This window comes from Gymnogyps californianus, chromosome 1 (genome assembly GCF_018139145.2).
Source record: "Gymnogyps californianus isolate 813 chromosome 1, ASM1813914v2, whole genome shotgun sequence".
Classification (NCBI taxonomy): Eukaryota; Metazoa; Chordata; class Aves; order Accipitriformes; family Cathartidae; genus Gymnogyps; species Gymnogyps californianus.
The window spans coordinates 86,160,118-86,176,836 of NC_059471.1; the positions used below are offsets into that span (position 1 = coordinate 86,160,118).

General features: G+C 39.6%; 1 protein-coding gene across 2 annotated transcripts in view; it reads right to left on the bottom strand.

Moving 5' to 3' along the window:
• The window catches only part of SH3KBP1 (SH3 domain containing kinase binding protein 1), a 236,120-nt gene that overhangs the window by 47,933 nt on the left and 171,468 nt on the right, over positions 1-16,719 (bottom strand). For both annotated transcript variants that reach the window (XM_050915197.1, XM_050915196.1), the window contains one exon: positions 9,067-9,161. In XM_050915197.1, the coding sequence (XP_050771154.1) occupies positions 9,067-9,161 (95 nt within the window). The remainder of the gene's footprint in view (positions 1-9,066; positions 9,162-16,719) is intronic.

Here is a 16,719-nt window from a genome sequence, read left to right on the forward strand (position 1 = left end):
GGCACTATGTGTGCATTTTTACTTTCCCTACCCTGAAAAGTTTGGACTTCAGATAATACCATCAAACCAGCAGGTGAACCCGACATTCAGGATAAAAGAAAGGATGAAGCTAAGCAGTGAGTCTAAAGCCCACACTGTGAGCAATAATCACAGTTTTCCAGACGCCTCAGCATTTCAGTGGTATCTTTTGTAAGCACAAGGCAGAAAAAAATTTCTTTCCTTTTTTATCTTAAAATATGTCACCTTTTTAGATTAGCTTGGCTGTATTAAACATACTTAGAAATAAACCTAACTCTTTTCAAATGATGCAAATCTTGAAGCATTGCATGCATGGGGATCCTGCCACTTCACCTACATAGCTTGGCATGAACTTCCATTTGTCAAAATTCAAATTTGGGACTTCCCAGGAACAACAGAATCCCTTCCTCTGAAGGCACTGCTGTAGCACTGCAATCAGTGATAATAAGAACAGGAAAAGAGAACTTCAGTGTGTACTTAAAAAAAAAAATTATAAATATACTAACAAGAAGAACATTCAAGTGCTGGCTGCTCCCCTCTCCCCTGTACTAATCTCAGGCTTCACAGTTTAAGTGCTCAGCTCAAACATTAGTGTTTCAGTAATGTTTCTAAAGATACCAGTGAAATGTAAGCTGCACCTGGTACCTTAGTACACATATTGTCAGGCTTTATCTCTACACAGACCTTACTTAATGCCCCATTGCTAATCACAGCAGCCAAGAAATGCTGCAAGATATGAATAAGTGTTACAAATTTATTTATAAACATCTAAAAGTCTTGGTCAAGGACAAGGTTCAGGCAAGAAGAAAAGTGAGAGGACAGTTACTCACAGTCTGTTTTCCCTATAACTTACTGAGTATATCAAATCATTTTAGAAAATGAACATATTTACTTATTTGATCATCAGCGTCCCCACAAGTTTTATATAACTGCTTTATATCACTCATATGAGGAAACACTCATGCTTCTATGCAATGACACAAGTTTTACCCCATGCACTTGCCACACACATTAGCAGCATGTCAAAAGGGTCTCGTTCTGCTGTAGACCTACTCCAGCTACCACCCGCACGGCACCATGGCTTGAAACCCAGCAAAAATCCAAACGTTCTCATTCCCATTAGGTCAAAACCTTCAGAGGAAAGTTTCAGGTCAGGGAAAAGCGACCCTACTGCTAAGCCAGTCTCTCTCACAGGCTGCTGACTGCAGGGGCAATCCCGCTCCTTGTATCACCTTTTCCTACTCACAGGGCCCTGCGTGCCCTGTGGCCAAGGTCGCCAGACGCAAGGCAAAAGAGCAGGAGCAGAACCATCCCTTTCAGCAGCCACCCACCATCAATCATGTAAAACTGCACCCTCAGCATGCACACTTCGCAAAGTAATTTCGTGTATGAAATCAGAAACTTTGGTACGAGCAGGTTTCTCCATCAGCTTAGGAGGCGGGATCTTGGGGGAAAAACTGGTGCCGAGCACAGCGTACGGGGCAAGGAACACAGAAAGCAGATTAGGTATGGCTATTAGGTCTGGCCAGAGATGTGTTGAATAATTCATGGTTATCTCAGGAGAGAAAAGGGCATGCACTGAGACCCTTTATGGTATTGTTCTCTCTGAGGGAAATAACTATTTCCAAAGGCAAGCGGTAAGTGCCTTTATTGCTTACATGCTATTCTGTAAACACAAAACATCATAAAAGCTTTCTTAAAGCTATCATAAAAGCTTTCTTAAAGCTGGACATTATTTGATGTTTACTTAATGTATTCCTTTCAGTTTCTGTATGCAAGATTGTTGCAGAAGTTACAAATGCTCAAAATATCTTGTATTAAAACCCCCAATAGGGGCATGTACGTGACCAAATATTTAGCGTCAACAAAAATCCACTGTGTTACTCTGACAGAAAGCCATTTTTGTGTTTTATTAAACCAGATCATATTTTCCCCTGCAAAACCTAAATTTTTTGTATTGTTACATTAGTAAACTAATTTCTAAAAATGAGATAAAAGCTTTTAGCCGTCAGTCAAGGAAAAACTAAATTACCTGAATGACTATCGTGAAACACGACTAACTTCTTCCCTTCTTTCAAAAGAGACAACCTTAAGCTACCATACTTCTGCTTTGAAAATTTCTATTTTCTTGGCCAATTAGCTTTATTTTTAATGACCTCAAATATTATCACTCTTTTTTTTTTAACCCATAGAGTGGAAAATACTGAAAATTTCATCTTAATATGGCAAAATGAGTGATACTATCTACCTATTTGCTCATACTGAAAGAAAAACTGAAAGTCTTCTAATTCCTCCACATATTTCTATAACCAAGGGTTGTAAAATATGTGTCTGCTGTTTGCAATTAAAAGCATACACAAAAATTCAGCAATGAAAAAAACCCCATAGAAACAAATGCAGGCAACAGACAGGTTTCTACCCTAGTGACACCACAACCTAGTGAAATGTTCAATTAAGTATCAGCTAGCATCCTCCTCTATTACACCGTCCGGTTCCTGCTCCTTCCCCTGCTCACGGCCTCAACTCACTGGCAAGACTCTTATACATAGCACTTACTAATTTCATCCCTTTAGGAGCCTCCTGCATCCATTAGAACAGCTGTTTTTCTTCACAACCCTATCCAGCCGAGTTCGCCTTGGCAATCATTCAGCTAAAGAAAGTGCTCTGGACAATTACCTCTTGCACCAGGATGAGCATTTAAAGATGCCATAAGAGAGAAAACCAGGAGAACTGTTTTGGCAAAAGGGCCATACTTGGGTAACTGTCTATAAATACATTGAGGGTGAAATTAAGTGCCTAACGACTACCCTAAGAATTGGAAAATATTAAGCGCTCTGCATAAGGACAGATTCCATACTAACACAGACAAACGCACAGAGCAGTCACTGCAACAGTGAAAACGTGACATTATGAAAGAGACTATCAAGACTGAATCTCATTTCATTGTTTCCTTATACCCTTCTACTCACCTGTACTTACTTGTCTGTCTTACCACTTGATTGCATGTGCTTCAGGGCAGGGACTCACTAAATGTACAGCATTTTGAACCACAAAACTTGCAAATCTCACAGTAAATTATTAACAATAACACCAAAAGTAAATACTGTCTTTGCAAAAACTGACTGCCATTATGCTTATTTTTAGAAACTAGGTTTATGGCTCTTTTTTCCCCAACACAGAATTAAGCACTACAAATTGGATTGCCATTAAGTATCTGGATCGTAATTAAATATCTAGACTAGATAATCTGTCATGTAAGTCTTTCACTAGTGACAGGCATTACCCTGTTGTGTCTTTCATGATACCAATGCATCAACTTTCCCAGTACTATTTGAAAAGCATCAGCAAGATTTTGGGAGGCTGTATGTCACTGTTGCTTTCTTTTTCACCTCATTAATCCTTCAGACAGTTCTGATGAATCCACAGGAAGCTGGACGCCCTCCGTGAAACTCACCTCCTCATGAAAGCTCCTTTGCAAAATCAGAAAGGACCCTCTATTATGTTCATCCACCACTTCAGTGCAACACGTTCCTACCACTAATGCCACATATTCAGCTGTTAGCCTGTAGCAGGAGAAAAAAGGCTTTGCAGTCCAGGTAGGTGGAGGCTGAGGGAAAGGCAGGCAGGATATACAGAGCAAGGCACAAGATTATTATTCCAGCTGATATATTGACACTTATTAATTTCAACATCTTGTAAATTCAGAATTAGCAGAATTGCCACTGATATTGCCCTCCACTATTCCTACTCTGATAATAAGGGTTCAGGTGAGGATACCCTTCTATTACTGCCAGCTTTTCAAATTTGCAATGATTTTTGAAGTAGTTAATTTTATTTATCCAGACCATTTTCATTCTTGGGAACAAAGTGGTCTTTACTGCCTAGAGCTCAGGTAGATTGATGCAGTGCAATGAAATCTTTCACACTCTTGCAAGTAAAACTGCTTTCAAACGAGTGCACAGCTGCCAGTGTGTGCTTGATGTATTTGCTTTGAAATTATTTATCTATTACTATAGATTCCTCACACAGGTCATTTTCTGTATGCCAGTGAAATCTCCAGAATCCTATGCATTTTGTCAGAATTTATTAGAGCTACTAAGAAATTTGTAGTGTTTGCATAAAGAGTCTTTATTAACACTGGAAAGTAGCCTACAATAGCTATGTCTAAAAGTGCTGGAATGAAAAATCCTAAAAGATTTTCAAGATGACAGTTGAAAATGTCATGTGAATCTTCTGTTGCTTAAAAACAACTCTATTTATTACAAATACAATCTCCAAAATCAATATTTGAGGGCAATAAAACACCTGTTTGCCACTCTCCTTCAGCCGTACAGTGCAGTCACTACCAGTGTTCTTGTGCTTATCCAAATGCTGTCAGGAACATTTTGAAGACATTAAAAAAATTACCTAAGGAACATAAATGTTTGACATTACAAAGAATAACCTACAGGGTCAACCTCATGGCCTCCTGCCATTCATATCTTTTCAGCTTATGAATGTATCTTATCATCAAATCGCACAACAATCACCTTAACTGTACAAGTAAAATTACTGTATTTTGCTTTTTGTTCCCTTTCTTCCAAAGGTGTATTTTTCTTAGACCCTGTCCTGGTTTCGGCTGGGACAGAGTTAACTCTCTTCTTAGTAACTGGTACAGTGCTGTGTTTTGGATTTAGTGTGAGAATGATGTTGATAACACGCTGAGGTTTTAGTTGTTGCTAAGTAGCGCTTATCTTAAGCCAAGGACTTTTCAGTTTCCCATGCTCTGCCAGCAAGCCGGTGTGCAAGAAGCTGGGAGGGAGCAGAGCCGGGGCAGCTGACCTGAACTAGCCAAAGGGATATTCCATACCATGGAACGTCATGCCCAGTATATAAACGGGGGGGGAGCTGGCCAGGAGGGGCGGATCGCGGCTCTGGCATCGGTCAGTGGGTGGTGAGCAACTGCATTGTGCATCACTGGTTTCCCCCCCCCTTTTTTTTTTGTTATATTACTTTTCATTACTACTACTATTATTATTATATTTCATTATTATTATTGTTAATATTATATTTTACTTTAGTTATTAAACTGTTCTTATCTCAACCCACGAGTTCTGCCTTCTTTCCCGATTCTCCTCCCCATCCCACCGGGAGCAGGGGGAGGGGGACGGGGAGTGAGTGAGCAGCTGTGTGGTGCTTGGCTGCTGACTGGGGTTAAACCACGACAGTCCCCTTTTTGCAAAGCAAAGGTACCAGGTCTACTGTGTTATTGCCTTGAAGATGAAGTTTTTACCTTCCTTTACTATTCTGAGCAATATTTTCTGGTCTTTTATCTTTAAATATTTGGCATGAAGGAATTAAAGGACTACCATTTGTCCACTTTAATTTCCAGTAATTAATAAATAAAACCTTTTCTATGTATCTACAAGGGTATTTCCTTCACTGGGGAAAAGGAGGAGAGGAAAACCTTTTCCAGAAATTTTTGGAATACATTTATGTGAAGTTAGTTTCTGCTTTTCTTCTAGTCCTTTAGGTAAATTTTAACCTATGAGAAAACAACTGTTACTACCATATGTTTGGACTCTATCTGATCATGTATGTTTTCCATGACTTATGCCTATGCAGTTCATCAAAAAATGACTCAATATGCTGTTTAATCGGCAATTATTTTTGGCTATCATTCTTGCATAATGCCATCCTTCCCCTTATATCTCCCAAACTACATACCATTCTGACCAGTAAATGATCAGCCTCTACTGACTCACTTCAGTGTTTAAATAAAACTTATCAGCACATTCTCCAAGTGACTAGGGAAGTCACTTGTGATTCAGCAAATCCGTTCAAAGTATTCTTTGGCTATTTCATAAAAAACCTCAGATATTCAAATTCCCTTATCATAGAGGCTTATAGAAAAGGTCAGCTTTTGATTCAAGTTCTCAACATCCATCAAAACAGAGTGAGAACTTGAAACAGATTCTGCAAAGGCCATAACAAAAAAAATATTGGTTTGTTCTTTATATTAGGTAGATATTTGACGATCTTGCCACAGGGACTTTTATAACTAATTTAGCTGGAAAAAAAGAGAGAAATGTGATATACTCTTATCCCTTTTATCTGCAGGGGCACTGTTAAAAAGGTGATTTTGAATTCTGCATTTACTAATACTACTCCTTTGTAATTCTCTCCATAAAATAAAGTTTTAGCATTTTAAGATGAATACCAGACTAACAGCTTCCTCATACACATATTCTCACATATGCATGCACTAATAGACAGGCTCTCCTAGTAACTTACTATTTAGCTCATTTAAGTCATTCCCCTTCCTCTTAGCACCTATCACGTGCTATCTCATCTTCATGCTTTTAAGATTCTTGTAATGCATTTTATATTATTTTAATGAGATTTCTCTCCCATTCTTGTGTCACTCGCTCATTACTTCAGCCACTTCCACACATTCTCACCAATGCTGTTGTTTTCAATTAAATGCAAATTCAGTATGAGCTAAAACTGTGAGTCTTCAACACTCTTGTAGATCTGACTGTGTGAAAACAGATTAGCCTAGTGAGGGCCTTTTCATACTGAGAATTCATATCACTTTCTGGTTTTAGTGATTTCAACAAAATACATTATTTTATGATAATGCATCTGTGGTTGTAGGAAGTAGTACAGCACCCATCTCTTTCTTGAAAAGTAACAATCTTCTTTCCTTGGATCTAGGTAATTGGGAAGAATAAATTTTGTTTAATGCTCTCCAGCATAGAAAGCAAACCCTGCAAAACAATTTCTTGCAAATAGATTAAAAGAAACTCTGTAATCTGATAGCAAAGCAAAACCATGGTAATAGTTTCTGAAGTACTCCATACATTTCTATTTAATTCCTCTTAGTATGGATCACTAACTGGTTATGGAAAGGACTCTCTAAGCATGGTGATTTGAATTCCAGGTAAAAGGCAACTCTCTAGCAGAAGCCATTAGTGGGCAGAAAGGCGAGGCTGACTTTGTTACTGCTGACTAAAAGAAAAATGACAACAGACACCTGCTTCAGAAGATTTGGACTAAAATAAAGCTACTGTATTCCGTAGTAGAGCATGGAGGAGACCCCACTGTTTTCAGAACTCTACAGCAAGGACCCTGACTCCACATCACTTGAATTTTATTTTTTAAACTATGAGTTAAAAACAGATGAAAAAAACCCACAAGTCTGACTGCAATGAGGTCTGCAAACCACAAAAGGATCTGCAAAGTGACTGCTTGTTACGCACTGTTTCTTCAGTATCTCAGATTAGTTCAGACACAGCATAAAAAAGCATCCACAGAGAAATGCCAAGCCTTTTTGCATTGAGATCTGCCACTCTCTAGAGGCATAGTTTTATGTAATTGTTCATACACATGTGACATACCACAGAAAAAAGAAGAAAATTGAAGAAAATGTCTGCAGTGGCTTGATACCATCAGGCTGGAGAGTAGAAGGACAGGGGGATATACTAGAGTATATACTGACAAACTTCTCACTGCATGGTTGGGAAAACTGATCAATTCAGTCAGATCATTAGCTCAGTTATTATAAAAGACAAATATCCTTCCATTGTGGGGGCAGAGGCAGCAGGAAGAAGAAAATGGGAAAAAGCAAGCAAATGAAATCTCATATTGAAACCTCAGTAAAGTAATTGTCTCTTTATCTATGTATACTGAAAAACACAGCTCCACCTGGAGACCAGCCATCTCAGAGAGTTAAATCAGCCTGTTCAATAAAGCATAAAGTGGACAGGAACAACGTCTTAAAAGTGATTTCCATGATCAGAGACACTGTTAAAAACTCACACAAGAACATTCTAAATCAGGCAAAGCCAAACAGTTTTCAAGACAAGCTAAACAAAAAAAGTCATTGAGGACAAGTCATTAAAGGATATTTAATGTACACAATTTATTTTTTAAATTGGCGTTTTCTCTTCCTACCGAATGTCTGATTATTTTGCCTCGATTACATGTATATTCTTCAGGACAAAGAAGATGTCCTCTAGGATTGCAAATGGCTTAGTATATAGCAAACACTGCCCCAGATGTACTTCCCAAGGTTTTTGGGTTTTTCCGCCCAGGTGCCAAATTGCTCAGTCAAGTAACAATTTTTTATGAAACTTATCAATCATAGAATTCATTCTTTTACTTTCATATAAGCACAAACAACAACAGCACTATTGTGTATGTCATTACAACTCATCTTCATCATGCGAAATCCACAGCCTTTTCTAGTTTGTAGGTTTTTTTCCCCAAATACTTATGTCCAGCAGTCAAAAACATTTAAACAACCTGTAAAGTCTTTAAATGAGCAGGAAGTTAAGCGCACTTAAGCTATAATCCATTTTTTGTAACATGGTACACAGCTCTTCTAAAAGAAAACCAACTGTTTACTCACCATCTTACTGTATAGTATTTGGAGATTTAGTATAAATCCTGGCACTGGTTTTTCACTTCTAATCTTGAATAATTTCAAGTAATTTTAGGGAAAAGAGCACAGATCTAAAATTATTTAATTTAATTTCAGTTTTGTCATCTTTTTCTGCTTTACCATAGTGTTAAGGGCGGCTACATTTTAAATAAGTGTTTATTTAGTTCATGAAGCTAATTTAGGCACATTATCTCCATCTAGCCCAAAAAATCTACTTCACAATTCCTACAAGAAAGATAACTCGCACACCTAAAGAGATGTTCAAAGCTGCTGCTTTCTTGAGTCTTTCAGTTTATTCTCTAGGCTTTTATGTTTGTTACAGGGATCAATCTACAATTTATGTAGATCTGCCAGCAGATTCAAATTAAAATTAACTGTATAAACTTGTAAACTCAAGAGTACACATCTGCTGTTTTTCACTTAACATTATCAAGGTAAGGCTCTAAAGCACAAGAGAAAGGGAGATGTAGGGCGCTCTGAAGTCTATGTAATGTTTCATTGTCAAACTAGCATTGTTTTAGGAAGGACACTGTCAAAGGCACAAATAGGGATTTTAAGGCACTTGAATGATGCCGATTTAAAAAACTGGATCCCTGCTTACAGGAGAAATATATTGCTTTTACCTTACTGATAAGTGTGACGACATCACCTTCTCGGATTGTGAGTTCATCATCATTCTGTGCTTCATACGGAAATATCACTTTGCAATACTCCTTGGCTGAAAGGAAGAACATTCAATGTGATAAATTATCACTTTATAACAACTGCTTATCCAAGGGTGAAAATCTTCATAAAATGTTCCACAAGTGTCTCTTCGTGCTGCTTTATTTTCTTGCCATCTTTCTCTTTGTATTTTAGACCTTCGTAAACAGTATGAAATATTAAAAAAACTGCACACTGATGAGCATTCCTGCACACGTCATCCCGGGAGTTGGCTCTGTAGCCCCTAGAACCGTTATCTCAAATGAAACTGCTCCAGACAGTAACCTGCCCTTTTCCTTACAAACCATTTCCCTTAGAGTAAGCCTGTATCTAACACTCGCTTCAATAGTTCCACTGGTACGGCCTTCCACCAAATCACATAAATTGGAAGCATAAAGGACCCAGTAGGTTGACATAGCTTATCTATCCCCTGGTGTGCAAGAAAGCAGATATTTCTGAATCTATAAAGATGATAAAATAATAAATAATACATTAATAAATGTAAAGGCATTCATAACTAAACCTTCTGTACATTCAGCATAAAAGAAGAGTTTTTACTATTAGTCTAAAGTTTCCTCTTCCCTTTTCCCTTTATTGTCTATAAATAAGGGCATCATCTCAGCTTTCATCTGGAAAATACAGGAGCCAGCACTCCTACTCAGAAATCATAAAAAGCAGTTGTCATGAAAAGCAGTTACTTACAACATGTTGCTGTGCAACAGACAAGTATGTCAATGCGCCTAACAAATAAAAAGGGAATATGTATTCCAGCTGTTAAATAATGTATAAAAATATGTGATACTCTAAGACAGCAGGTTTAAAAAGACCAAAGAAACACACACAGAAATTACTGGACCCTTTGTAGAAGGGCATGTGACCTTGTAGAAGTGTTCACCTCACTTCAAATGTCTCAATTTTGATGACCTCTACCTCTAGTCAACTGTCATGTTCGATGCAGAGAAACAGGTACTTGCAGGCTACAGAAATCTAAATTAATTTGAAACAACAGGACTTATTTCTTTATACTTACTATAAAGAGAACCTGCATTATCACACTTGTGGGTATTTGAGGCTCCACCGGGGGGGTCAGTTCAGCTGCCCAGACACTAAGTGCCATTTCAGACACTCGTGGGTATATGTAAGACACCCGCATGGTTGGCAGAAACGATGCACAACCTATGGAAGAGCTGGGTCCCTCTGGCCTGGCAGCCGGAGGCAAGCCAAAATTCCCTGAGGTATCTCAAACAGCTCCAGATGCACATTACTGATTTCAGTCCCCAGGGTTGGGCCTGGTATCTAGATTCAGATTTGGGCACCTGATGTTAGAAACCGACGATGTCAGTGCCTACGCTTGCACTACAGTCGATGGAGATCAAGTCACTAAAGTGAGCGAAGCCTTGAGAGCTGCTCTCGTCCTAAGAGCAGACACCTACATTTGATTAGCTGAATCACACTCTGAACTCCCTGGACAGCACTGACAGATCTCCACTGGGACCCATGGGAGCCCAGACATCAAGCTCACAAGGGCTCTGACTCAGAAGCTGCATCCCAACTGCTGAAGTTTAGTGACAGGAACATCAGCCTTAAATAAGCAGCCAACACACATGCATGTGAAGGGTTGCTGTCTGTAAGCACAATCAGCCTGAGAAATGAAACAGTACTAATGGGGAAGAGGAAAGCCCTTCCCCAGTTCACACACTGCCACTCAGAAATGGCATGAATTTTATGTGGTGCTAGTTCAAGTAAACAAGAATTTCTTAGGCTTCACAGACTTATTTTCCTGAACACAAAAATTTAAATTTATCCATGATGATTAGCAGTTGGTTTTCTGGCCCTGCCCTGTACTGGGTCTGGCTGGGATGGAGTTAATTTTCTTCACAGCAGCCCACATGATCCTGTGTTTTGGATTTGTACAGCACTGGTAACACACCACTGCTTTGGCTATTGCCGAGCAGTACCTGCACAGTACCAAGGCCTTCTCTTTTCTCTTTTTCCCCGTCTGTCCTCCAGGAAGTAGGCCAGGGGTGGGCAAGAAGCTGGGAGGGGACACAGCCAGGACAGCTGACCCAAGCCGAGCAAAGGGATATTCCATGCTATATAACCTCCTGCTCGGCAATAAAAAAGGGTGGGCTTGGGGTGTGTTGGTCTGGGAGGTAGCCATTGCTTGGAGACTGGCTGGGCATTGGTCTGCTTGTGGTAGGTGGTGAATGATTGTCTTTGCGTCACCTCTTTTTTTCCTCTTTCATTCACTCATTAAACTGTCTTTATCCATGAGTTTTCTTGCTTTTGCTCCCCCTATTCTCTCCCCTATGGGGGAACAAGTGGCTGGATGGAGCTTAGCTGCTGGCTGAGGTCAACCCACCATACCCCCCCTGATGTCTCTGAAGAAACAAGAGTCAGATGAAGACAACGAACGAATGTGATCTTTGAAAAAAATATGACCAAGGTAAAAATAAGCCTCTTTCGCTGTTTCTGAGAGCAGGGAACACTGTCAAATAAACATTTGGTAACACTGCCAAACAACTGGGCATGTGAGAACCACCATGTCACAACTCAGATTTCAGGCGATGAAAGGGGGGTCTAACTGCTAGTTTACTGCATTCTGGAGGAAGGGTTTGGATCTCCCTTCATGGACCCAGCTAGGATGTTTCACCTGCTCACTATCTTCTCTTCAAGACAGTATAATAACATTTTATGTAAAAGCTGGTGGAAAGTTGACACATACTGACTTAGGTCAGGTAGATGCAGAGCAGCATTTAAGAGAAACATGAGATTCAGCACATTTTTACACTTCAGTGTGTACGCTCCCTTAAATAATCATGGAGGGTTTTTTCCCTATTCTGAGAGTATCCGCATCCTGAAAAACAGCTTTGCTAAATAACAGATTCAGTGAATTAGTACAGAGACGATGTAGATATAATACTGTACTAAAGAAGCTGAGTGCTGCATACTCAGGGAAGTCTCTGGTTACTGGAAACAGGCTTAGCGCTTCTTTTTTGGGATACAGAACAGAAGCCAGGCTGGGTTCTTGGAGGCAAATACCACCTGGGCCCAAGGAGGATCATTTCTGAGTATCCATTCTCAAGTACATAAGTTGTTCCTCCGTTCACTATATAATCTATACACTGTATAATCTCAAGATGAGATGGGAAGCCAAGCACAACACACAGCTAATCAACACAGAAGAACAGTCACTGTACCACAGTAACGGTACTATTCTGAAAGGATGCCAGCAGTGCAGCTCTCGCCCAAGGCGTGGATGAATCCCATGTGTTTCAGGTTAAAGAATGCTTTGAACAGCAAGTCTCCAGGGGGCTCGTGTCTCCTGAATCCTATAACAGGTAATCCTCCCTCAGCTCCCCCTTGCTATTTGAAGACTGTAAATTTGAATCATCCTTCAAGATGAAGACCCCGACAGACAAGAGTGGAGAGAAGGTTGTGGTTTCAGCATCTGAAAAAGTCAGTTGATAATCAGGAAAGTAAGTAAGTGCTCTCTTTCTTCTTTTTTTTTTAAGCTTTTCCTCTAAAAGTATGTGTCAGTGTGGATCTCACAGTAAGTGGCTGTCCAAAGCAGCAAGACTTCAACCAAAGAACTCACAGTCTTTCACACATAGCAAATGGCTATGCATCTTCACCTTCTAGTTTTGATGTCAAGAACTCTGTTCTCCCATGACCTGTCCGCCCTCCCCACCAAGCTCTTACTTTTTTTCTTTCTTTTTTTTAAATACCCAGATAGCAGAGAAACAAGGAATTAAACTAGAGAAAAATGTCAAAAACCAGATCTTAAGCTCAGCCAAATGCTGATGCAGTTCATAAAGAGCCAGGAGACAATCTTGTGAGAGGCACAAGAGGGAGCTGGGGAAGGCTCATGGCCACCCTGTGCTCTGAAGGTTGGCACAAGAACACAGGGTGAAGGCACAGCCATGGAAAAAATTCATGGTTTATGTACAGTAGAAGTCTGGACTCCTTGAGTGCAATTCACACTGACATACGCTAAATCAATACATTTCTCTACCTAACAAGGACCCTGTGGATCACGCTGCAACAGAGCTAGGTCTCAACAACACCTAGCTGTGTTTGGAACAACGTAAGTGACTGGACAAAGTCAGCTTTCAAACTTCTCCTAAGGGAATGGTAGACCAACATGATTTAAGTAAGTAAAAGCAAAGCCAACAGGGCTCAAAATAATATGAACCTTTAAAATAAGATTAATAAAGGCAGAGAAGAATCTAATAGGTTATGTCACTTTGCTACTAAAATTGTCCTTACTCAGCGGAGCACAATACCACAAGAGGATGTAAAGCACTTAATTTCAACAGTTATCTTTAGATAGGAAGGAAGAAAAGATAAAAGGAAATTCTAATTTCAGATACATCACTGTAGGGACCACACTGGAACTTGCTGAATTTGGGGGTTTTCCAAGTGAAAAAAAAACAGCAAAAAACTAAAGGTCAAAATAATATATCCTATTACAAGCCTGGTAAATAGACTTAAGCCAAATTAAAGCTTCAAACTGAGACACCAATATTAAGCATCCCTCAACTACAGATGACAAATCTCATTTTTACATTTGACATCCAAGGCTGGGTCTGTACATCACAGATGGTTCTTCCAGAAGCCTCTCTTTTTTCCTCTGACCTGAAGACATTTTAGAAATATACCTCCTAATAAACCCCCAACAGCAGACATCTTGGAAACAGTAAGGGAGGAGAAAAGATTATGTTCATGAGCTTTTCAGTCCTCATTTATTAATTCAACAATAATTCAGTCTGTCAGACCACAGAGTCTCTCCCTGCAAACTCACAGCTCCTCCCAAGCAAAGGAGAACAACCTGCCATAGGCAATGGGCACTGCTCAGGGAACTGAATGAGCAGATAAACCTTACAGCATATCCTACAACTCAAACAGGCTGGATCTAATGCAGCATGTTCATCTTCTGGCCCGACATATTCTGAAGTGAGAGGGCTTGGGCTAGGTATAATCCCATTTGAAAATATGTACCCTTGGCTACATCCTGTGGTTTTTGAACTGTACTGTTCCAACTAGACTAGGTACAATGACGACACAACAATAAGCATCTTCTCTGCCCACGTCCCTCCTAGTCCTGTCCTTTGGAAGGAAGAACAAAGCCATTGCTAGCTTCTCTGACAGACCCCAAGGGCCCAGGGTGACATGCAATTCCCCTTCCCAGTATCATCCTTGTAGCTCAGAATTTGGAAGAAAAAGCAGCAGCAAAGAACTAGATATTAATCACAAGTGGTCTGTCACTGCCCACACTTCATTGAGGAAAAAGTCTCATCCTAAACACTATCAAAGGGCTATCCTCTCAAAAGAACTGGATGTTTTATGGGGGGTAGTTAACATGCATCTCTGTTCAGCACCTTATGTCCCACAGTCTGTCCTGAGTTCAAAATGCGGCCTATTTGATACCACCTCAAGCCCCCCCAAAAATCATTGCCTCAAAGAGGGAGAACAATAGCAAGAGACAGCCTTCCAACCGAATAGAGCTGCTTCATTACATAGGCTGTTGCAAGCACTGTATTTCACCCACAGAATTCAGTGGCTTGATATGTATTTACAATTACAGTGTAAAGCACTGATTTCAATGTATAGACCTTCTATATGACTTGGGGTCCTGCAGTACTGTGGCACGTAAATTCATTTGTTTGTATTTTGAGAGATGGGTTAAATTTTTATATAATATATATTCAAACCAGAACTGAGCAAACTCCATTTACTGTATCAGTGGACCTTGTTCACTTTAAAAGCATGCCTATTCTATTTGTTCTCCTGCCAGACTCTTAGGATGAGCTGTGATGTTCAAGACAGCAGTTCACAGACAAACACCTTCAAGTTTAAATTTCACAGGGGACAGTGACTCTGGAATTTGCTTTTCCTCTTAGGCCCAGATGACACAATTTCCTTCCCTTACCTCTGCTGCTGCTTCCTTTTTGTTAGGCAAGAACTGTTCCACCCCATGGCAAGATTTCCTCCATCTCAGGTAACCTAACCACTGGGCTGGATTCACTCTTCTAATGTTTCAGAAACTGATTATTTATTTATTTATTTATTTATAGTAAAACAAACAACAAACCTGTATAGTTGATTTTTGAGGCTTAAATATTTCCCCCTTGATGAAGTCTAAATCATACACCAATCAATATGGACACAAACAGTAATACTAACTAAGAAAACAAGCAGCATTGAAGTAGTATTCTTTGAGCTTAAGCTTCCTCTCTTTAACTATCACTCACAAAATGTTTCTGAAATGGAATAAAACGTACAAAATCTAGTGAAAAATTACATCTTTACCAAAAACACAAACCAGACGGAAAAAACCAAACACTACATTCAGCACAATTTGGTTTTACTATTAACTGCTACACTCAAGACTCATAAATGGATTCCACTAATAAATATTTTCACAGAACTTCACGAGATTCAGTGTCAAAACACCACCTCATCAAACAAAAAATAGAAACAGAACTAATTAGGGCCCCATTAATCTAGATTCAGCTATTCCTTATACCTTCTACCATCATGCAAAAACATTAGTTGCTTGCTAGTATTTTGGTATTCCCATTATGCAATAGGTTAACACAAATTGTAAATAGTCAGTGAGTGTAGTAATCAAATTAAGTGCTGTGGTCAATGCATTCTGTGACTTATTGCCTTTGCTGTTTTGTTGTCTGCTTATTTATACTCCATTTTTGCAATCTCATTAATCTGCAATAGTGCTCTCAGTCATTGTGGATGTTTTTGCTTTGCTGAATTTCAGAATCCAACAGAGCTACTTAAAAATTTATATATATTTTCTACAATATAGCCTTTTCACTGCAAGCCACTTAAACTAAAAGCAAGGTACTTCATAGAAAAAACAACATATCTCACCCCAGAGATAGAATTATGAACACACACGCATGCATGTGCCATCCCAGCTACATAAGAGAGATGGCAATTCAACAGCAGAATAATTCCCTTGTAAGTCTGGGCACCCACAAACCTAAACCAAACAGCTCTCCCCTCTTCTCTTCAAAGATACATTCTTTCATTCCTGAAAGGTTAGTGGTGTTTTCCAAGGGACCACTCAAGCTCTGTAAGGATTTGTGCTTTCACTGTGCTGTCCCTTTGAGCAAAAAGTCCTCTTTGGCCCTGAAGAGTCATCTGTTTATCCCCCAAAATCTTAAGCCCACTTCTTAGGGAGATTTACATAGCATATTATTGGGAGATGCACCTATAGAACATACTGCTCACGCTCTTGCTCTGACCAACTCATCCCATTGCAGAACTTAGGCCATCTTGCATGTGCTAAGAGCAAACGGTAAGCACATCAAGTGTCTTCCTGCAAATCACTGCCCTATCACATCAGGAAAGCTACAGGAAAAAAGCAGACTCAAATCAAGATGTGGGAAGAGTCAGCAACCATCACTCCATGTTGAAGCCCCTGTGGGCAGGACCAAGGTGGAATGATACTTTTATGCTGAACACTGCAATCAGGACATTCATCAGTTTTCTGAGACTGCAAACTTCCCTGGATTCAATGCTTTTTCAAGCTTGTTTGTGGTAGGTTTTTA